The sequence below is a fragment of the Ursus maritimus genome, unplaced genomic scaffold, assembly GCF_017311325.1.
Source record: "Ursus maritimus isolate PB19 unplaced genomic scaffold, ASM1731132v1 scaffold_32, whole genome shotgun sequence".
In the NCBI taxonomy this organism is placed as follows: domain Eukaryota; kingdom Metazoa; phylum Chordata; class Mammalia; order Carnivora; family Ursidae; genus Ursus; species Ursus maritimus.
Window position 1 is genome coordinate 3,856,521 of NW_024425786.1, and position 24,281 is coordinate 3,880,801.

At 51.1% G+C, this 24,281-nt stretch overlaps 1 protein-coding gene across 1 annotated transcript in view; it reads right to left on the bottom strand.

Moving 5' to 3' along the window:
• NPHP4 (nephrocystin 4) overlaps positions 1-24,281 on the bottom strand; it is a 156,036-nt gene that overhangs the window by 44,154 nt on the left and 87,601 nt on the right. The window contains exons 11-12 of the mRNA XM_040645683.1: positions 13,703-13,885; positions 7,768-7,906 (exon numbers count right to left, since the gene is read on the bottom strand). Of these exons, the coding sequence (XP_040501617.1) occupies positions 7,768-7,906; positions 13,703-13,885 (322 nt within the window). The remainder of the gene's footprint in view (positions 1-7,767; positions 7,907-13,702; positions 13,886-24,281) is intronic.

Sequence of the window (24,281 nt, forward strand, 5' to 3'; positions counted from 1 at the left end):
AAACTGAGGAAAGGAGTCAGCAGGCAGGCCTGAGGAGGGTGTTCACAGAGGGAAGCGCTGTCTGGCGGCACAAGCCCCATGGCCAGCTGCGGGGTCGGTCCTTCACTGGCAGAGGTGGGAGCTCGGCTCAGGTCTTGGGCCCGGAGGGAGGGGTCGGCGATCTTACAGGATGGGGGGACAGCTGGCATCAAAAGGCAGGGAGGAGGAAGGAATTATCCTCACTAAAGACAGAGTCTCGTGATTTAAAGAAAGATGGGGGGGAAATAAATGTCCCACGGGGCCTTGAAAATAAAGCACTGATCAATATTTAATGGCTCTTCAGACACTACGAATTCATACGGCAAACCCATTTGAAAGGCCCCCATTTCTAATTATTTGGGTGTAAAAAGCCATTCTCCCTATGATTCTGACCCCAGCAAATGGGGGAAATGAGCACAATCTGTGCAGACATAAAAGGGCAGACAGCTTACTGACGGGGAGGCTGTGGGTCTCGGTGCTGAAGGAGTGCAGAGTGCAGGTGGCCGAGGTGGCTCCCATGCACGGGACGGTGGCTGACACACGGGACAGTGGCCAAGGCGTTCCCATGCACAGGATGCCTAGGGGGCCCAGCACACGTGCGGCTGCAGCTGGGGAGGGGCTAGACTTGCACAAGAGCGAGCCCAGGCCCGCCCATAGAGTTCACACCTGCAGCTGTGCATGCCCTGCCCCAGTGGCCACCTGCTGCTCGGGCAGGCTGGGCAGTCAGGAACAGCGAGGGACCTGTGTCCCGAGCACACTAGGGGTCCCCAGGTCTCACCGTGCCTGTGCCAGCAGTCACCAGAGTGTTGCTAAGTTAGCACCCAGGATCCTACGTGCCCCTCAGCACCTGGGAAGTTACGCTCTGCGCCTGTGCGAGTGACCAGGCTCTTTGGTGCAAGGATACAAGTCGGCACCATATACCCGGATGTTTCCCTATGCAGAGAAGACATGGGAGAAGATGCACGTTCCAGCTACTGACAAAGGAGTGTCACGACAAAGGTGTCATGGTTCTGCCCATTCTGCTGCTGGCAATGCTCTAAAACCACGATGCGCAAGGTGCCCTGTCTCGGCTAGCCAGGCCCCAGGGGAGTGGGGAACGCTGTGGGGCACCTGAAGCCCGAGGCTGGGGTCACCTTCAAGGGCTGGCCGCAGCAATGACCCATCCCCCATCAAGACCTCTGCTCTGAGCCACCCACTAACGTCTTCCAGCAGAACGCACACATCCCTTTAAATCTGCCTGTTCACCTGGCTCCCGATGGGCAGCTCAAAGCCCCATCCTGCATGACTACCTGGGTGACACGACCCCCAGAGGCAGCGAGCCTCCTGCTGGAGAGGACGTCCCTGCAGCACAGACCCACATAAGGTCACAACCATGCCAAGAACCTAAGTCAGGGTATCCTGGGAAACACCGTGATGACATTTTTCCAAGACCCCTTCTACACAGCTGATTTTCAAATCTATGACACAAACACACCGACATTCTGACCCAGCAGAACAATGAAAAGCAACGCACCTATCAGGGAAATTCCCAGTTTCAAAAAACCAAGACCGAGCGCCCCCTAGTGGCTCCATGCACTCCTTCCTGGAGGGTGAGGAGTGGGCCTCCGCTCCCTAGTAATTCTGCAGAGGACATAAAATAGATAATTCACGACAAAGAGCCAAAGTCCCTCACTTAACGTGACAGCCGCATGTCATCAAGATTTCTAACAGAACCATCGAAGTTGGTAAAATACCGAAGGAGGGAACGTTTACATCACCAGTTAAACACGAGTGAACCTGGGATGAAGGCAATCATATCAATGTGACAAGAACGCAGCGATAAATCCAAATTAAATAAAGCAAGTGCAATCAGGTTCCACCCGTGCAGACCTGCCAGCCCCCGAAAGGCGGTGGAGAACGGAGGACATCGGCACTAGACCCCGATCCCTCCAGGGACCTCTCTGCCAAGCTCTGCACGGGAAAGACACACCCTCACCCGGTCATCCAGACAGACGTTGTCCCACTGGCTAACGGGACCGATCTGGAGCCCAAAGCGAGCTGTCTCTGTGGGGGGAGGGGGGTCCCCTTCCCCCTGAACCTCCACAACACTCCTTGGAGCCCAAGAACGTCCGGCCTCCCCTGGGCACCACTCTGCCCAGCTGCCCGTGTGGAGCTGGAGGCGGCGGGCTTCCGGGGGACAGGCTGGCTCTACACTGGTCCTTGTCCTGCTCACACAGTACAGGAGGGGAAGGGACTGCCAAGATCTGCTCGTTTGAACATCTCGAAATGCAGGGAAAGCTGGCCAAAGCCGGGACGCCACCACACACAGAAGCAGCGGAGTGCCAGGGAACGGCCTGGGACTTGGAAACCCGAGGTCAGGCCCTCAATCCACGGATGACACATCTGCCAGTTCCCCACCCTGACTCCACACTCTCTTCCCAGAGCGGCACCCTCCCAGCTCTTCACCACACAGGGAAAGGCAGGGCCACAGCAGAGGGAAGGGGCTCCATCTCAGGATTTGTATGGAACCCCTGAACACAATTTCTTTTCCAATTTCTTCCCAATCCTTTCTTTCCCAAGGGTAACGTCAGAGTTCCTGGGGTCACTATGGGGAAAAACTCTTCCTGGAAGGAAGCCAACAGTGAGAGAGCTTGATGGTGAGGGGGCGGGGTGTGGGAGGCAGACAGACAGAACTCGAGTGCCAGGATGCAGCCAAGCCTTACATCAGCTCTGCAAACTTGTGCCGAGTGCTTTCCTGGGCCAGGACCCTGGTGAGCAACAGAAAGAAGACACACAGACCCCACTCGTGAGAGGCTCCTACGACAGTGCTCAGTGTTGAACAAAACGCCCACACCGAAGATCTGCACCTCTTCACCGTCCAGAGCACAAATTAGGGCACTTGCCAGCCCCTGCCACTGGGTGTGGGCCACTCGACTAGCTCCCACCCCTGAACTGGGAGGAGTCCTATGTGTCACTTCCAGGCCAGAGCCTCTGACTGTGGGACAGGCTCCTCCAATGTGTCCCTTTCTTTGTGGCGCCGTGGGCCACAGAGCCCAGATGACACCTGCTACCTGCGACCACAACAGGCGGAGGGAGAGCAGGAAACAAATCTTTTTGTTTTAAACAAAACAAAGAGATCTGGGGATTATCTGTCACCATGGCAAAACTGACTGATTCACTCCAAGGGCAGCGGGGGGAAGGAGACCCAGAAACAAACGACAGGATGGTATAAACAACGGATCTCCCAAGAGCTGTGAGACGTGGAAGAACAATCTGCCCGGGAGACGCCTGCTAGGGCTCTAAAGACTAGCAAGAGAAGGTCAGTGTGGATACTTTAACGCAAGACTACTTTTTTCCACTTCTAAATTCAAGGTCAAAGGGAAATAGAAATTGAAACCAATAATTTAGGAAATAAGAACACCACAGGTCAAAACGTCGAAAATAGAGTCAAAGAGGTACTTCGAAGAAAACCACAGGAACTTAAGTGTTTTTATTAAACAGACAAATGGAAATAGGCTAAGCAATCAACTTCTTTAAAACTTAAAAAAAAGAGAGAAGGGAATAAATAAAGGCAAAGTCATATAAAGTTAAATTGTAATTAATTCAATTAAAATTAAAGATACAATCAGAAACGTCAAAACGGCAGGAGAACCAGTAAAGGAAACAAGAGCTGATTCCTTACAGAGGATGAAAGGTGAACACCTCCGGTAAGTCTGACCCAAAGCAGGACAGACTTGCCAAAGATCGGGAATGACAGAGGGAATCTACGCAGAGATAGAAACTGCGATTTTTACGTGAGATACAAGTTTATCATAGGATCTTAGCAAACTAAATGAAATGAACCATTCGTCTACAGACTACGTATCGCCAAAGTTGACATGAGCTGAGATGGAAAACCTAAATGGAGCCATAAACCATAACAGAAACTTAAAGGTCATGAAAACGACCCAAGGAATCCCCACCAAGCTGGAAGATGGAGCAGGGGTCAGCAGGGTGCCCCCACCCGCCCTGGCCGTGCCTCGGGACCAGCAGGGACCTGCGCCCACGAGAAGCTGACACTTGGAGCTCTCTTTCGCTCCAACGAACCTCTGCTCCAAACCACCCCTCCCAGCCTCCTCCTTCCCTCTCTAAGTGGGCCCTCGCTGTCCTCTGCTCTCGGGGCTGGTCTAGGGTTCACCAAGGTCTGCACATCCCCACGTGCAGTTCCTCTGCTCTTCCAGAATAAACCCAATTGCTGCTCAATGTCTCTGGTTGTTTTCAAGGTTAACGTTGTCAGAAAATCCTCTCCAAAGGCACTGAACTCCTGATGGTTTTATAGGTAAGTTTTATCAAACCTTCAAGAAGCAGGTCCTTCCTTTTGCTGAAACTATTTCAAAGCCCAGAAAAAGACAGAAAGCATCCTAACTCATTGCGATGATGAATATTTTGTGTCAAGTGGACGAGATGGATCACAGGGGCCCAGATATGTGGCCGACCATCACTCTGAGTGTCTCTGTGAAGGTGAATCCGGATGAAATCACTATTTGAATAGACCGACTGAGGGAAGCGGTCTGCCCTCCGCAGCGTGGGAGGACCCATCTGTCGAGGGCCTGAAAAAAACCAAAGAGTGGAGGAAGAAGGAACTGGGCCCCTCCTGCCTGACCATGGAGCTGGGAGGCCCACCTTCTCCTGCCCTCAGTGCTCCTGCTTCTCAGGCCTTCAGACCCAGACCGGAATCTGCATGGTGGGTTTCAGGGCTCTCAGGCCTCTGGACTTGGACTAATTACACCTGGCAGCTTTCCTGGGCCTCTTCTCAGCTGCCACGGACAGTGTGAGCCAATGTCTTATAATAAATCTCTTCTTCCAGGCGTAGCCCACTGGTTCTGTCTCCCTAGAGAGCCCTAACTAAACACTCACTTTGCAAAATTTAGCACACTCCAAATACCAAAACCTGATGAAGACATGACGAAAGAGAAAGCTCTAGATCAGGGATCTGCCGGTTACGGGCCATCGGATTCAGCCCACAACCTGTGTTTGTGAATGACCTTTACTGTAACACAGCCAAGCTCGTGCGTGTGGCTTTCACCACACAGCACCGGACAGGGGGAGCTGCAACGGGGCATCCGGCCCACGGAGGCTGAAATAGTGACTACCCGGCCTTAAAGTCCGCTGACCTCTGCCACAGACGAGGCTCAGTTTCAGAGATAGAGACAGAAATCCTGAACACAAGTGAGTCAAATCAAGACCGGCACAACTACAAAGTTTCCCACAAGTCATTCCCTCCATCTCTTTCTTTTCTTAAATAGACTTTATTTTTAGGGCAGTTTCATACTCACAGCAATACTGAGAAGAAGGGACAGAGAATTCCCACACACTCCCTGCCCAGGTACGCACAGCTTCCCGGGTACCCACATCTCGCACCCACGTGGTACACACTCTTTTTGCGACCTAAAATATTTGGTAGTTTGTTTATTGTCTCTTTTATTAAAAAAGATTTTATTTATTTATTTGAGAGAGTGTGTGTGTGTGGGTGAGAGAGAGAGAGAGAGCACAAGCACGGGGAGGGGGAGGAGAAGCAGACTCCCCACTGAGCAAGGAGCCCAACGTGGGGCTCGATCCCAGGACCCCAGGATCATGACCTGAGCTGAAGGCAGACGCTGAACTGCCTGAACCACCCAGGCGCCCCTACTGTCTCTTTTTAAAATGGATCTGCTTTTAGGTGTCTGGTTATGCACCCCTCTTTGATGCACGCACACGCTCTCTCTCAAATAAATAAATAAAAATCAATTCATGGGTAATTCTGGGAAGCAGAAGGGCAGCAGACTAGGTCTAAAGTGAGACCCAAGCCCGCAGATCACAGAGCCATGGAGCCCAGGCCGTACAGCTGCCCGAAGCAGCCAAGCGACAAGGCAATCCCATCCTGGCTTAGAATTAACCTGATTAGAAGGCCTTCAGATAAACGAGCTGCTTGTTTCCAGCACTGTGACGGCATGAACTACACCCCTGAAAACTCCTCTCCAGGAAAGCTCAGTCTATCTTGCCCACAAAGCTAGCTGTGCAGGCGCGCCTCCGAGGACATGACCTGTTGAGGCTTTTCCACAGACGTAGATGAACTATGCTCACTGCCTTTCACGGCTGTCCTTTTCTGAGCAACTTAATCAAACATATTTAATCACGTTTACCTGTTTTTATAATCTGAGATGCTATCTTTCATATTTACCTTTCTCAGAGGTTGCTATTTGTTTTATTTTTTAAAAACAACTATGAATATACGTCAAGGAAAGAAAGATGCTAGATTTACAGAATGCGTGGGAAATAAATCGCACCCTTCATTTAGTATTTTTAAACGATATATTCCATGCCTTCAATGCGTTCAACTCTATTAAGGAAAACTGAAAACGCTCTACACAGACCCTGCCTGACACAAAACACATGCCTTCCGCCCACCAGTGCAGGGACTCCAGCACATGCCCTGGCACAGCCCCGCGGCCAGTGGCGCCGCAGATGTGCGACCGGTTATCAACGGACACACTGGTGGTACACGGAAATCCTGGGAGCAATCTGGTGAGCACGATATTCAAAAACTGAAAGAACGACTAAAACCATCAAATGCACTGCCTTTTTGAGAAGAAGGGAAATACTTAATGATGTGGTTTGTCCCAAAGCAACGGACTACTCATGTGGAACCTGAATGCATGCGGGTATCTCAGAAAACCCCGAAGACCACGAAGACCGTGGCCAGTGTGTCAAGGTCTAGGCCAAAGAAATAAGTGGACTGCTTCCACCAACTGTAAAATTAAATTCAACAAGACCAGTTTCCATAAACTAAAATCTCAACTTATAAAAAATCAGTCCCAAACGAGTCCCAGACCCACTAGCACCTCTGCTCCAGCACCAAGGACCTGCAGCCAAGACACAGGCAGGTCCTCCCTGGAGACTGAGCAGTGTCCATCGGGAAGATGGACCAGGACTAAGCTCCCCTCTATGGGCTTACATGTTTGTGCATGCCCTACCTTTCTAACTTTCTAAGAGACAAACCTCCTATGATCTAGAACATTCTTGCAGCTGGAGGGATCTCTAGAAGCCTCAGGCCAGGGTTCAGTGCCCTGCAGACTGAACTTCTCCAACACCCTTCTGACGTCAGCCCTGCAGGGGCCTGACAGGTGGGGTTCTCAGTCAGACACTGGTTAGGGGTCCTTGGGCAGAAGCCAAGAGGCCCTGAGCACCAAGTGCTGAGCCAGCCACACAGAAGCCCAGCAGCCACCATCGTTCCCTCGCCACCTGCACCCACACCCATGCAGACGCGTCGCTGCCCCCGGGAAGGACATCACTCTGTGGTAGCCCTTGCTTCCTTTCTCCAAGCCACAAGCTCAGATCAGACACCCCACTCTGGGACAGTGCTTCAAGGGAGTAGAAAGCACCTTTTCAGAACAACAAACGTTCGGCACATTAACAGCACCACACCCATGGCTCTCAGCCAAGCTCTAACCCTCGAGCCCGCGTCTGCAGGACCCCCACACCACGCGCCCCATTGGATGTCACCGGCAGAGTCCTCCACAGGCCTTTGGTCAGGGAGCTGCAAGAAACAGGTCACAACGTGCTGGGCCGAGCTCTGTCGCCACCCAACTCTACACCTCCATATTAAGCAAAAGCTCACGCAACGGACTCAAATTAAAGCAATCTGTGGCAATTATCGGATAAATGTTATTGTACTGGACTAAGTATTTTTCCTCGGGAACAGATGGAAGTCATGCTGTGCACTTGGGAAGTCAGTTCTCTGCAAACACTTACTTGCAGGGGTCGTGGGAGGCCTCCTGGAGGGCTGCCGCTCTGCCTCAGGGCCGTGGACGAGCCCCGTGGCTGTGTCCAGGTGTCCCTCGGGGCTCAGCGAATACTGGAACTGGACGGTCCCCGACTCCACCTGCTTCACCTACGGTTAACACAGGGAGAGCAATGGCAGCCTCCTCCCTTCATCGGTGCCCCTGTGTTACAGCCAGAAACGAGTCCCCCAGCCCAAAGTCGGCGTAAACCCAGAATCAAGTCACTTCCTGAGCAGAAACAGCCAGCTGTGGCATTAACATCCCAGAAGACCACATTAGCACAGAAGGCTCTTACGCAAGCAGAAATCACATTTCTCCAGTTCTGCGTGTGTTTGTAAACAAACCTATGTAAAACCGACCTTTTAAATTTTGGTGTATCGTTCTGTTTAACACATGTAACCATTACCAGTCAGGGGCAGAGCAGTGCTGCCCCCGCCTGGCCTCACCGTCGCTGAGCTGCCCTCCATCACGGCAGCCTGGTCTTTCCAGGATGTCATGTACATGGTATGACAAATCACTTTTGAGCCTGGCTTCTCGCACTCCACACAATGCTGATGAGACCCATGCAAGCAGGAGGACGTATCAGTAGTCAGTTCCTTTTCCTGCTGAGCAGCATTCTATGGCATGACACGCGTGCGGTTTACTCATGCATTCACCCATTTAGGCACCCTTGGGCTCTTTTCAGTGTGGACGGTTACAGACCCTGGGAAACATGTTGCCGTGCGAACCTAAGTCTTCACGTCTCTAAGACCAGGACTGCTGGGTCATGTGGCGTGTGTAGAGTTCATTCTACAGGACACCGTGGTTTACTTCTAGACTCCGTTCTGCTCCCTGACTTACGTGCCAATCCCTCACCAACAACCCTGTATAGTGGCTTATAGTGATTCCTCCAACTTCACTGTTGTGGTCAAAATTCTTTGGACTCTTCCTAATTCCTGTGCCTTTCTGTATAAATTTTAGAATCAGTTGGTCTATATGTAGAACAAAAAAAAAAAAAAATCCTGCTGGGATTTTGATTAAAATTACATTATATATAGATAAATTAGGGGACAATTTATACCTTTATCATGTTGGGTCTTCCCATCCATAAAGACATCATCTCTCCATTTACGTAGGTCCTCTGTGATCTCACCCAAGACCAAGAGTAACCACAATAAAAACAGTGACATGCAGCAAAAGGAATGTGCTACAGTTCGCAGCAGACAGGTCCCATAAACACCGTGTTATTAGATTTACCTCGTTGAGGGAAGGGCTCTGTAAGTAATACTGTTTATTTTTAATTTTGCTTGTCAACTTTTCATTGCTAGTATACAGAAATGAATGATTTTTCTATCTTGATCTCCTGTTATCTCCTACAAACTCAATAAAGTCACTAATTCATTCTAGCAGGGTTTTTCTGTAGATCCCTTGGGATTTTCCACATGATCATGCTATCTGCAAGCAAGTACAGCTCTGTTTCTCCCTTTCCAATCTGTGTGTCTTTTATTTTGTCTTCTTGCCTTAATGCCCTGGCTAGGACTTTGAGTATGATGCTGAATGAGATTCTGAATGCTGAGTGGACATCCTTCATTTGCCCCTGATCTTAAAGGGACGGCACCCAACCTCTCACCACTCAGTGGGATGCTCACTGATAGGTTTGTGTGGATGCCCCCGAGCAAAAGGAGGGGCTTCTCTTCTACTCCTAGTTTGCTCACGGTTTTTATCATAAATCAATGTTGAATTTTGTCAAACACCTTGTGTATGTCAATTGTTATGATTATACGGTTTACCTTCTTTAATGGTGAATTACATTTACTGATTTTTAAAACAAAAACAGCCTTGCATTTCTGGGACAAACCCCCATTTGGTCATGGTGTTGTCTTCTTTCCATATTGTTGGATTCAATCTGCAAGTGTTTTGTTGATGATTCTGCATCTGTGTCCATGAGGGACACGTGTCCATGGTCTTCTTATGCTGTCTATCTCTGGTTTTGTTACCAGGATAGCACAGGCCCCGTTATGTGAATTAGGAATTGTTCCCATCCTCCTATTTCCTGGGAGAAACTGTATAAAACTGCTATTCTTTCTTCATTAAGTCATTGGGTAGAATTCACAGTGACAGGCCTGGATATTGCTTTCTCAAAAGTGTTTTAACCACAAATTCAGCTTCTATAATAGTCATAGGACTACTCAGTTTGTCTACTTCATCCTGGGTGAGTTCTGATAATTTCTGGCTTAAGATAAATTGATCCATTTCAATTAAATTGTCAAATTTATGGGCACAGAGTTGTTCACAGTATTCCTTTACTGTCCTTTTGATGCCTGTGGGGTCAGCAGTGATGGTCCTTCTTCCACTCCTAACATCAGCAATTTCAGTCTTCTCTTATTGTCACTCTTACTGGACATTTATCAATTTTATTGATCTTTTCAAAGAACCAGCTTTTGGTTTTATTGATGTTCTCTATTTTTGTTCTCTATTGTTCTCTATTGTCTCTGTACTGTTCTGTTTCCGATTTCATTGGTTTCTGCTCTTTATCTTTATTACTGGCTTTCTTCCGCTGGTTTTAGGGTTATTTTGTTCTTCTTTCTCCTGCTCCTACAGGTGGAAAATAAGATTACTGAATGGAGACCATTCTTCTGCTTTAATACAAGCACTTAATGCTATCAATTCCCCTGGAAGCACACATCAGCTGCATTCTCCACCTTTTGATGTATTTTCATTTTTGCTCAGTCCAAAACATCCTCTATTTCTTCCTGAGGCTTCCTCTTTGAGTTACGGATTATTTAGAAACATATTGTTTACTTTCCAAGCGCCCATACTTTTTACTCTTATCTTCGTTATTGACTTCTGGTTTAGTTCTATTATGATCATGGACCATACCTGTATAATTCCAATTCTTTAGAAATTATGAAGGTTTGTGTCATGGCCCAGGACATGGTCTGTCTGCATGTTCCCTGTGCACTGGAAAAGAATGTGCGTTCTGCTGCTGTTGGGTGCAGGATTTTCTATAAGTCATGTCGATCCAGATGGTTCGTGATGTTGTTCAGTTCTTCCGTGTCCTCGGTGATTTCCTATGTATTCCCTGGTTTACTTAGAGGGGTGAGTGTTAAAGTCTCCAACCAGAACCATGAATTTGTCTGTTCACCCTTTCACTTCTACTAATTAGATGCACACACTTTTAGGACTGCTATGTCTTCTTGGTGAATTGGCTCTTTTATCAGATGTAATACCCTTCTCAATTTCCTTTGCTCCAAAGTCCACTCTGTCTGGTGTTGGTACAGCCATTCCTGTTTTCTTTTGATTGGTGTTTGCATGGAATCTTTTGCTGTCTGTTGAGTGTCTTTTCTCTGAAAGTTGAGATTTTCCTGGTTCTTTGCCTGTCAATTAAGTTTAGATTATATCACAGACATTTTGAATATTATGTTAGGAGATTCTGAGTCTTATTTAAATCCTGTGGAGTATGTTGGTATTTCTGTTTGGTCAGGAATCAGCCCAATGGGTTCAGGCCACAGTTTCCAACCAGCCTTCTATGGGCTGTTAAACCCCTGCAGCACTATTCGGTTCCCTCCTGCCTGTGATCCACCCAGGGCAACTCTGGGATGGGGTCGGTGGTCTATCCACAGTCAGTTCTCAGGGTCTTTGGTACAGCAGTTTAGGGTAGACTCAGGCACGTGCAGCCTGAGGGTTAACCCAGCATTTCTTAAACAATGTTATGGGGTTGCTTCCCAAGCCCCTCCCTCTCAATGGCCTCCCCAGACCTGTCCAGTTCCCCGGGGCCAGACCCCACTGCACTGCACACTTCTGGCAACAAACAGTCCCTGAATCCAAGGCCACACAGCAGGAGGACAGAGTGGTTTCTTTAAAGAGCACAGGAGCGTATCAAAGAGCTAAAGTTCTCATCTATCATTACCGGAAGTCAATACATAATGTCTAAAATTGATAAACTAAGAAACAGCAAGTAGAAGCATAATATTTGGAAACAAAGTAAATGCCATAAGTCACAGCTAAGAGTTGAAAGTGGCCACCTCTAGAGATATAATTTTTTTTTTAAAGACAATTACTTGCTCAAAGGAAAAATACAGGAGTTGTTTAGGAAAGAAAACATAATCATAATACGCTATTTACTTACACAGTAAATAACACTGAAATAATAACACAAACCTCCAAATTTACTTAGCCAAAAATTATGGGATGTTTCTAATATTGATATTTTCCTCTGATTAATTTCTGCCACTTCCCCTTATGGTAAGTTCATGGGATCAGGGATATTTTTCCAGAGGTATATACAGGTGCTCAGTAGAAGTTCACCGAATGGATAAGACACAGAACGGCCCGGTGTGGGGGCAGAGACAAGGAGCCCCTGGGCCTCCACACCATCTGCCTGGACAGAGGCCGGTGCGGCCGTGGAAGAAAAATGCAGGAAGAAGCAGAGGAGGCAGAATGAAGTTTGTGACCAGTTTTAGTTTGTTATTTTAGTTAGTTATAGATGTTTAGAATACCAGTCTCAACTAGGGGCAATTTTGCCCTCGGGAGACATCTGGCAATGTCTGCAGACAACTCAGTGTGTCACAGGCAGGGGTACACGACGGGCATCTAGCAGGTGGAGGCCAGGTGGGGGATGAACGTCCTCCGATGCGCAGGACAATCCCCGCAGCAAAGAATTACCTGGCCCGAAACGTCCGCAGTGCTGAGGTTGAGAAACCGCAATGAGAAGTGATATTCCTCATGAAAAATGGGAGCATTTGATACACTTGTGTCCTCTACACAGTCAGACCTCCCAACACTTACCCCCCCCCCCAGTTTACACACTTAGAACGTGAAGGGGATGTAGTGGCGTGACAAAGCTAAGATTAAATAGAATAAATATTTATTTACATACATACACATATACATCCAGAGAGGGAGACAGAGAGGCAACGGCTTCAGGATCTCTAATGGCAGTTTTGTAACAAGGGCTCAGACTAGTCTGTGGGGGAATGCAGCAAAATGTGGACCCATAATGAGACCTTCCCATAATCAGCAAAGCTGCACAATCAGCGGTTCCCTTATCCAGGTCCCCAAAGCATTACCCGCATCATAAATAACAACACTGAAATTCACGTTTGTCGCTAGAGTCAGCACACGGACGACTCACTGAAGGACCAGGGACGGTCCCTTCACCTAAGAAAAATGAGACAGTTGAGCAGTAAAAGGCTCCTCGCCGCACTGCTGAGACGGGCGGGGTGCGGTTCAGGAGCACAAGCAGACCCAAGCACCCTGCACGCGACACTGGGTGACACTGGCGGCAGGATGGGCTTCCGTCAGCGGCGCTTTCCTGCGGTACCTGCGGCTCCCTGGGTCCCTGCTACCCGTCCCGCAAGGCTGTCAGTGGGCGGGGGAGGCTGGGGGAGGAGACCCCTCACAACCCCTTCAAATGGCCCCGCCCCCCTTACCTGTCTTCTCTACCCGGGTTCGGAGAAAGCTTCATGCCAAACATGGATTTTTCAAACTCCTGCTGGGGCCTGCCCTCGGTGCAAAGCTGGAAGGTGCCAAGGGCCGGCGGGCACGAGAAACAAGTCCCAGAGACAAGCCAGGCTCGATGCCGACTGCCCGGGGCTGACCATAGCCCTGGCACCACACAAGGCCCGTCCCCCACATGTACATGCACAGCACAGCGTGTACAAATAAAAGATCCCGGCCCCTGGGCCATCTTGCGGGACTGATGTGTGAATGGGGATGTGCTAAGCCCCAGGATAAAACCCGCCTCAGTTCACGGCTGACGTGACTCAGCAATCAGGCTCGTCCTTTAAGGGCACATCCATGACATGAAGAATGCTGCTCATGACACAGCCACAAACGTATCTGTCAACCTCTGGTTTTGAAAACGTATGAACTTGCTAGAAGCTCATGGCAAAGACTCATACTTACAAAGTATTTGAACAACTTACCTCTTCAGAGCTCATGCTGGCCGGGGGTACTTTATAGACCAGACAGTGCGAGGGGTTGGGCTGAATCCCACCCTGCAGAGGTAAGATGACCTTCCCGGAGCCGGCTTCCAGCACAGGGTTCCAAACAGCCCAGCGAACCATGTGCATACAGGCCACGCTGGACAGAGAGGTGACCGAGGCCGCCTAGAAGGGAAACAAAGCGCATCAGTGAGTGACTTACCACCAATCCCACCTTGCAGATGTCATAAGGGAGCAATGCAGCCAGCAGGGGTCACGCAGAAGGAACCAGAGCAGGAGGGGGCACGACACAGAAGCTCAGAGGGCAGGGAAACAGCCGCCCACCTTGAGAGCCCCCCCCCCCAACCTAACCAGCACCCTCTCCTCTATGGATCTCCCTTCTGGCTCAAGATAGCAGCGGCTTTAAGACCAACACCATCCTTCTGAACCCCCTATTCCCCTGAGGCTCTTTGTGCAGGTCTGTAAGCATGCTGTCCCTCGCCCACATCTGCCCACATCTATTAGGGAGACACCAGGAGTGACACCTGGAGTTAGTGATAATGAAGGGTGCACAGGGAAGTTCAATTTGGCGTTATTCGCACACATTTTCTCCAGCTGCGCTTCTGCTCATAATGAATGGTACGTTTCACACATGTGACTCTGTGTACCTGGGGAACCGGCCAGGCCTGATTTCCTGTGCTGTTCCATGTTCCGCCTTCTCTATCACTGGCCAAGTGAAACCCATGAGCACACTAAGGAAAACCTGGGATTAGGGAAAAGCCGTTTTCTCAAACACAGTTTCACCTGCATCCGTTCGCTCAGAATTACCAATAAAGCCACGCTCCAGGCCTGGAATCTCTGCTCAGCTGGGCAGTGAGACTCGCGACGGCCACCCTGCGGGAGGCGACATCAGACACCCTGGCTCTGAGCGAGCCCCTGACTGGCAGGTGCCACAGGCTCCGTGGGAGGCAGCACATCGGGGCTCCAGGAAGGGCCGCTCTCAGCCAGAGGCCACAGGGCCCTTGGCAAGCGGGTTGGACTGGAAGCCCAGGAAGGCGCTTCTGGCCCCGAGCACAGCTGCCCTGACCAGAGTCACACTGGAACAGTGCAGCCCCAGGGGCAGCAGCCGCACCTGCCCCTGCCCGCTGCCGGGCGCTAGGGGTGACGTGGGGGAAAAACCTGAAGGCCGAGGTGGGAACTGGAGCGCGCGGCGTCCCACCCCCTCAAGCCCTGCTCGCGATCGCTCCCCTCTGCGACCAGGACAGCAAAGGAACGGGGTGACTCCAGGTGGTCTCTAGACCACCAGCCACATCCACTAACCCAGGCAGCCCTCCCCATTCGGGCCACAGGCACGGAGAGGGCGGGCAGCCTGCAAGAAAGGGCCTCACACTCTCGGAAAGAAGGGAAGCCCATGCCCCGTCTGTGATGGTAAAAGACATCACCCCGAGGAGAGGAGAGCCAAGGGGGGCCCACGGACATGGGCCGTGTTGGAAGCCACAGAAGAAGGCCAGGCTCCGGCAGAGCAGCTGGGGCTCCCACCAGACCCCGCTTACTTGCTGGACGCGGGAGAGCTGCCATGCCATCGTCATGGCCAGGGCTTGACTGCAGCCGGGTCCGAGGCAGATCGTCCCACATGCACACAAAGGACTCTGGCTGGAGCTCAGTGCAGAAGGCTCAAAGGTCAGCCAGGCCACACCGCAGCAGAGGGAATGTGTGAGCAGTGCCCAGCACGGAAAAGCAAGCACATTCGTCTCACCCGGTCAGGCTGTCCAGACTGTTCCTCTGCCAGACAGTCTGCCGTCCTGCTATATCCTTAGTCACACGGGGGCAAATGTCCAGAGTCAGCGTCTGGTCTTGAATTAATCTCTCTTCCTGAGGCCCCATCATAAGTGGACCAACCTCACTTCAGTGGAGCCTGTTCTGATCCTTTACTGGAGCCACCCCATCTGCCCCGGTCACGGGGTGACCAGGGACTTGGGTCCCTGCCAGTTCAATGAGAACACCATCACATCCTAGAAGTACAAAGAACCAGCAAAGAAGCCTACACGTGTGACCCTGCCCAACACTTTCAACACACGCCTGCCACTCCCCCCCCCAGTCAGCTGATGACGGCGATAGCAGACGGTACTGTGAAACCCTATCAGCCGATGACGGCGACAGCAGACGACACTGCGAAACCCCGTCAGATGATGACGGCGACCGCAGACGGTACTGCGAAACCCAGTCAGCTGATGACGGTGACACCAGACGGTACTGTGAAACCCCGTCAGCTGATGACGGCGACACCAGACGGCACTGTGAAACCCCGTCAGCTGATGACGGCGACAGCAGACAACACCGTGAAACCCCGTCAGCTGATGACGGCGACAGCAGACGGCACTGTGAAACCCCGTCAGCTGATGACGGCGACAGCAGACGACACTGTGAAACCCCGTCAGCTGATGACGGCGACACCAGACGACACTGTGAAACCCCGTCAGCTGATGACGGCGACACCAGACGGCACTGTGAAACCCCGTCAGCTGATGACGGCGACAGCAGACGATACTATGAAAAGTTGACTATAAATCCACTGCTCTTTAAAAACAAAATTACTGGGGGCACCCGGGTGGCTCAGTCGGTTAAGTGTCTGCCTTCAGCTCTTGTGCTCTCTCTCCCACTCTCTCAAATAAATAAAATCTTTTTAAAAAAATTACTGTAAATGTATTGGCAAAACTGGCCACTAAAAAAAAAAACTATGCAGATTCAATCATTTTTAGACTACTTTTGTAAACAGCCATCTCTTTACAAAATCCAGTTTATTACAGGATCAAAAACAAAATACGTATCCAAGTTGCCATGCTATTTGCGCAAGTCCTCTGGTTTAATCTTTCAAATTAGGTGATTCTGATACGCTTCCAATTTCAGTTCCTTTGCTTTTCTAGTTCTCAATCGATAATAGCTCTCCCCTGTGCGAGTACCTGTCGGTTGTACACGTATCCACTTCCCCTCGCTTTTGTCTCTAACAGCTCCAACAAGAAGAGACAGCTAGCGAGTCACTGATCATCACTGCTTTGCAAAGATTTTGGCAACAATTAGGGCTCGGTGGCAACGCAGTTGCCATGTATTAGCCTGTGCTCTCTTCTCCCAGGCCGGGGTGCCACCTGCAGGCGAGAGCCTCCCAACCCCACGCCCTCGAATCCCCCCAGCCGGGTCCCCGGCTCTGAGGAGGTAAGGTGCACCGAAGCCAGCGGGCAGAGTGAGAACAACTATTTAACTGATCAGTGAGATAAGGCTCCTCCCGTCCATGAATTCTAGTGGTTGAGATAAAATCAGTTACTTTATGACATCTTATCCTGCCCGACTGGGTCTAGCTTCATGAAAAGAAAAACAAAAAACAAAAAACAACAAAGAGAAAAAAAACAAAACACTGAATTGTTCCCCATTTAGACTTTTAATTATGACAGCAAACAGTACACAAGAGGCCAAAGGAGTAAACTCGGATTATAAACTGGGTTTGTCGTGGAACAGAAGGGCCACACCAACATTCACCAGGCAGAGCCCAAAGAGACAACAGACCCTGACCCCCGGGGATGCTGCAACCAGGCTCCCTGTGGGGGCTCCACGGTGGCTTCAAAAAGGCAGGTCCACAGCCTAAGCCCTGGACACTGCGACTGTGACCTGACTTGGAAAAAGGGTCCATGCAGATGTAATTAAGTATTATGAGACTAGGGGATCTAGATTATCCAGGTGGGCCCCAAATCCAATGACAAGTGTCCTAACAAAGCAGTACAGAGACAGATTTGAGACGGAGAGACAGAGGGAAGGCCACACGCAGGCAGAGGCAGAAGCCGCAGGGGGACCGCGGCTGCCAAAACCTGCAAGACGCAGCAGGGATCCCCCCTGGAGCCTTTGGAGGGAGCCCTGCCCTGCAGGGGCACCGATTTCCACCCAGGGGAACTGATTTTGGATCTGTGGCCCCCAGGCTGTGCATTGCTTTAAGACACACACAGTTCGTGGCAATGTGTTCCAGCAGCCCCAGGAAACGAATGAAGTCCCCTTGGCTTCTGTCCTCAGACCGACCCAAAAGTCACCTAGAAGCAGGTAAAAGCTTCACGTTATTTCATGAGAGCGATCTCCAGATTTCCTCCTGCCCCAGGCCCGCCACCAGAGCCCCTCCACCCCACTCCAACACTGCAGCCACACGGCCCGGGGCCGCGCCACAGTGGGGACAGCAGCAGCACCACTGGTGGGGGAGGTCCCCCGCCCCTGAGGCTGCCTCCACAGACAGAGCTGATCCCAGGGGACAACCCTAGGATGCTTGGGTGAGCACAAATGAGAAAATCAACTGTTGTGTCAAAGTGTCTCCTTGTGTCCCCAGGATCACCGGGGTCACAGAGGGACAAGGAAGCCAGAAGAACCAAAATGAGAGAGACATCACAGTGGAAGGAGGGACAGGGAAGCCAGGCCCCAGGGTTGAGTGCAGGCACATCTGTTGTGTGACCCACACCCCGGTCCCAAGAATGGTCACCACCAAAACAGGCGGCAGGGACCAAGGACCGTCCACCAGAGGGGCAGGTATCTGCCCGCATAACTGGCGGGCACGTGAGAGCAGCCAGAGCTCGACAACCCCCAAGGAGCAAGGAGTAAGGCCACCTTCAGGTTACTTATTTCCCGGCATTCTCCTTTAAGGACACCAGGTCCTTGGCCACTGCAGTGGACTGCACAAGGCCCAAGAGCCTAGAAGGTGAAGGGTCAAGAGAGACAGGCACCCAGGGCCTGGGTGATGCTACCAGACAAAGCAAAGGCTCACAGGACATGTGTCATCAGCCCGAAATCGTCCTTCCAGAAACTGGTCAATTAGATGCCAAAGCCTTTTGTAAACCAGAAGGACAGTGAACTTGACAGCTGCTGTAGACTAATTTCTTTCATATACACTCACAGTGGACAAGGAAACCCAACAGCACATCATTAGTCACTTAATCTGCCCGTGTATGCCAGTATGTGTCATTTAAGGCACAGCAATCACCTGACAGACAATATACTCATTTCATTCCACCAAGTGGAGTATCTGTGAACATACACATGAGCAGTGACAGACAACAGGGGTGTGGTTTGAAGAAAGTTCCATAACCAATGGGGTGCCTGGGTGGCTCAGTCGTTAAGCACCTGCCTTCGGCCCAGGGCCTGATCCCAGGTCCTGGGATCAAGCCGCACATCGGGCTCCCTGCTCCGCTGAAAGCCTGCTTCTCCCTTTCCCACTCCCCCTGCTTGTGTTCCCTCTCTTGCTGTGTCTCTCTCTCTGTCAAATAAATAAAACAAGAAAGAAAGAAAGAAAGAAAGAAAGAAAGAAAGAAAGAAAGAAAGGAAGGAAGGAAGAAAAAGAAAGAAAGAAAAAGGAAAGAAGGAAGGAAAGAAAGAGAGAAAGAAAGCAAGCAAGCGGAAGGGAGGGAGGGAGGGGAAGGGGAAGGGGGGTAGGGGAAGGGGAAGGGGAAGGGGAAGGGGAAGGGGAAGGGGAATTCCGGTCCATAACCTAGAACAACTCTTCATCCTGGCTAAAGGAGTCATTACACTCGGGTCCTCTTCGCAAAAAAGGTGTCGCTTAATGAATTAAAGAAGCAGAGGCTGGGGCTCCTGGGTGGCTCAGTCGTTAAGCGTCTGCCTTCAGCTCAGGGCGTGATCCCGGCGTTATGGGATCGAGCCCCACATCAGGCTCCTCCGCTGGGAGCCTGCTTCTTCCTCTCCCACTCCCCCTGCTGTGTTCCCTCTCTCGCTGGCTGTCTCTCTTCACAAATAAATAAATAAAATCTTAAAAAAAAAAAAAAAAAAAAAAAGAAGCAGAGGCAAAATGGTCCTGAGCTTGAGCCAGGCCTGGTGAGGCAGCCGGCCTCTACTAGTGCTCTCCTTTGCAAAACCTGCCCCCTTGCCTTGTTCCGCTCCTCCCCCCTTCTCCGCCTGGGCCAACAGAGTCCTTGATGACAGGGCTCAGGTTGGCGGCCTGGCATCCTCCGGGTGCAGCCCTCCACTCCGGCCAGGGGCCTCCCCACCGTCAACAGGGGACTGCAAGCTTAGAGCAGCCACTACTCTAGAGAAGGGATGTACTGGGGCCAGTGCTGGTAGTTCCGTGAGGGTAGCCAGGGGCCCTGGGAGAAGGCAGTTCTTTTAGGAATCAGCACTCTGGAGAACGGCTATCTGCAGCTACACCCCACCCTCAACCCCACCCCAGCCCCATCCCCAGTCTCCCACTCCCACCCCAGCCCTGGAGGCATCACAGTGGGAGGGAGAGGGTGACAGGGAAGGACACCGGCAGTCCTGGAGAGCACTCGCAAGGCTCCAGACCAAAGAGAAGCCAACGGGCTGGACTTGACAGCACAGCTTCCTGGGCTGAAGACAGGGTTTCCCTGGGGACGTGGGAAAGGGGCACAGGTCCCTCCGATTATTTCTTACAGTGTGACTCATGTTTGAGTCAGTCATCACCTCAAATACAGTTTATTAAAAAGCAGTGTGTGGTGTAGTGACAAGAGCTATGTGAAGCGCTGGTAAAAACTGTTAAGTGACTGTCCACAAACACAGCGAGCACGTGAAGTGGGCAGAAGCGAGGAAGGAAAAAGTCCGGTGACAATAGCAGCTCAGAAACCAAGTAGCCAGGAGTAAACGAGATGAGCTGTTCAACTGTTTAAGATCCACATTTAAACCTATAAAACAAATCACTCCTGAAAAACACAAGAACAGGTTGGAACAAATGGAAAGACTTCCCTCGTTCTGGTCAGGACGCGCACGCGGGTCAACATCGCCGCACCTCCGCGGTTCACTTACACGTGTGGCACAATCCACTGAAAGGCCTGTGAGCTCGCTCTCCGAACTCGACATGCTGAGGCTTGGGCGTGTGCGGAGCGCGGACGACGGGTAATGAGCAGCGGCGGCGGCAGCAGCAGCCCTCCCGGGGACCCGCACGCCCCACAGTGTCCGCCAAGCCACGGCCGCAGCACAGGACACACAGAGTGGCACGTGCCGACGCAGACATACACCTCAACAGAGACCCAGTGCGCCACTAAGAGGCACCAAACCGCAGCGACACGCAGGGCCTTTTAGCAGGTGTCCCTAGCAGCAGCAGGGACAGAGCGGGGTGAAAGTAAAAGGAGGAGAAACATGAGGAGGGCCCCATCGGGAGGAAGGACCAGGCTCTCTAACTACGACTCAAATCCAGATTGAATGGTCAACACAAGCTGATCCTGACTACTGGAAGTGGCCAAGACATCATGGCCGAAGGTCTGCATCCCCAAGGCCCACATGTTGAAGCCCTAAGGCCCAGCAGGATGGCACTTGGAGGAGGTGATGAGGAGGCTGGATGAAGGCACCGGGAGGGGACATTGAGTGTCCCATGAAGAAGGAGGAGGACAGGGAGATTTCCTGCCCCCTACACACACACACACACACACACACACACAGAGCAGGGCAGCTGCTGCATGGACGGCCCTCACCAAGGAGCCAAATCTGCAGCACCGTGACCTTGGTCTTTGGCTCCAGCACCGGGAGGGATACGTGTCTGATGTTCACACGGTCATTTTATTACGGCCCCAGAGCGAGACGAGCGTGGCCAGAAATGGAAGCATGGTTTTGTAAAAAGAGCTGTGACAAAGGGGAAGAGTGGGACGAGGCACCTGCAAATTCACCTGAGAGCAGATGCCCTCGACTAGCGCACAACGTCACGGAGAGGCGCAGGACGCTTACAGAAAAGCAGGCTGAAAGCCTGACCAGACGGACCAAAGCGCAACCACACGCTCGACGCCTCGGTCGCCACCCTGATGCCGCTTCTCCCTCCGAGCAGACAGACCCGTGAGAGCCCGACGACACCACTCCCAGCAAGGTAAGCCCTGCCAGCCCTCCATCCAGCAGCCTCCCGGGCGCACCTGAAAGACAAGCCCCCAAGCGGGCGAGCAAGCCCCTGACGGCGCCCCTCAACGCGATCCAACGGCAAGGCCCTGCAAACTGCCAAGCAAACTGCCGAGCTATCAAACACGGGAAATCCTACAAAAAACAAGCTGTGGCTTACGATGGAGTGCATGCACCCAGGAAGGAGGAAACGCTCTGTGGCGGGTCCAGCGCGACAGGAGGATAACTGCGGAGTCCAGCCCCCCGCACGCCTGGAAGGGCAGCCAAGAACACACACGCGTCCACTTGCACCATGAAGCAGCCGGGAGCAACGGCACTGCTTCCCCCCAGGGCTGGGACAGCCGGAAGGGACACAGAGGGAAGCGATGTCATCTCCGAACTACCTCTTGAGTAAATTTTACTTTTAAAAAGCATATTAGTGTCCTTACACATTCAAAAAAAAAACTAAATCACTAAGGATGGGAAGGGAAAGAACTATAGAACTGGAAGGCAGATGAAGCATGGAGGGCCTCGCGGCGGCTCCAGTGAGCAGCACAGCCACACCCCACACCGTGGGGACAAGGCAGGGAGCCTCCGACTCTTCCAGAGCCCTGAACTCAGGCTGTAGGACGCCCCTCGCAGCAGCATGGTGGACCAACCCTGGGCGCAGGGGCTGATGGTGGGGCCGGCTTTGCTCCCTGAGGAGGGACGGGCGGCCACACGTGGAAGGAGGCTCGGAGAGCCCACACTGGAGATGCCCTGGGATGAGCAAGAACTCCAGTCCTAAGCTGAGTCTATGCACAGGGTGGGTGTGTAGCGTGTGTGCACGAATGTGTGCATGTGTGTTTCCATAGGTGAGTCTCCCAGTTCTGTCCATTGAAATCAGAGCTGGGAAGCGAAGACACACCTAGCGCCCAGATCTGGGAGGCAGCACTCCCTGTAAAAAGAACCAGGGCTGGGGTGCCTGGGTGACTCATCGAAGCAGTGGCACTTCAACTCCTGATTCGGTTTAGCTCAGTCATGATTCGGGATCCCACATCAGGTTCCAGCGCTCAGCGGGGAATCTGCTGGAGATTCTCCCTCTGCCTCCTCCTCCACCTCTCTCTCTCAAAACAATTTTTTTTTAATTAAAAATAAAAAAATAAATTAAAAAGAACCAGGGCTCAGTCAGAATCACGGTGTCTACGAGAAACTTGTCACAGTCCAGGAGCGCGTAAAAGACGGCGGACCACCTGATGTGGCATCCCAGGGGAGTTCTGGAACAGAGAGCGGAGCTTTAGGAAGAAATTCAAATAAAGCATGGAGCTTAGGTTGGTAATAATATATTAATACTGGTTCATCAGTTTTGACAAATGTACCATAGTAACGAGAGCTAAAAAACACGGAACAGGACGGTACATAGGAATCTCTGTATTATCTACACAGTTTTTCGTAATCTAAAACTTTACCTCAAAAGAAAAAGTTTATTGAGAAAAAGGCAGCTGGTGAAACCACAGCCTCACAGAAAAAAGGCTGATTTGGGGGTTGGAGACGGGAAGATGCGAGGCTGAGCCTGGAGCATCTTGTTCTGCCAGAAAACGAACGGCGACAGCAGGATATCCCAAGGACAGCCTGAAGGACTGTGGACAACTCCACGGACAATCTGAGCACTAAAATAATCCAGGACATTATGTTGAGTTTCTCTTTTTTTTTTTAAGATGTCTATGAGTCCCTCCCAATGCGTAAGCTGGAAATCCTCACTTGAGAGAGGCGGACATGGATGCAACTCAGCGGATACCCAGTCAGATGAGGGGCTTAGAGGTCTCCCCACAGACTCTGTTAGCTGCAGGAACCAGTAACTGTCAGTGGGGACATCACACAACACCTGACCAGTGATCGAGACTAGCAGGCCAAGCTTGAGGCGGAGGGACAGCCAGACCTCTGACGTGGGACCCTGAGGGACACACCCCCGCCCACTGCAGGGAGACTCCGGCAGGAATGCAGAAGCTAACTCCATCAGGAGAAGGCATCACCAAATCCAACATGAGGAACACGCATGTAAAATGTTTCTACCAAAATCTATAAAGAACTTATCAACTCAACACTCAAAAAAGCAAACAATCCGGCCAAGAAATGGGCAGAAGACACGAACAGACATTTCTCCAAAGAAGACATAGAAATGGCCAATAGACACATGAAAATGCTCCACATCACTCGGCATCAGGGAACTACAAACCAAAACCACAATGAGATACTCACCTCACATGGGTCAGAATGGTTAAAATTAACAAGTCAGGAAACGACAGATGCTGGCAAGGATGTGTGGAGGAAGGGGGAACCTTCTTACACTGCTGGTGGGAATGCAACCGGTGCAGCCACTCTGGAAAACAGCGGAGGTTCTCAAAAGTTGAAAATAGCTGATCTCTATGACCCAGCAATTACACTACTGGGTATTTACCCCAAAGATACAGATGTAGCATCCTAGCTAAGTACCTGCACCCCAACATTCATAGCAGCAATGTCCACAACAGCCAAACTGTGGAAAGAGCCCAGATGTCCGTGACAGATGAATGAATAAAAGAAGATATAGGGGAGTGTGTGTGTGTATATATATATATATATATACATATACACACACATACACAGAGAGAGAGAGATAAATAAATAGGAATGTTACTCAGCCATCAAAAAGAATGAAATCTTACTATTTTCAGTGACATGGACGGAACTAGAGAGCATTATACTAAGTGAA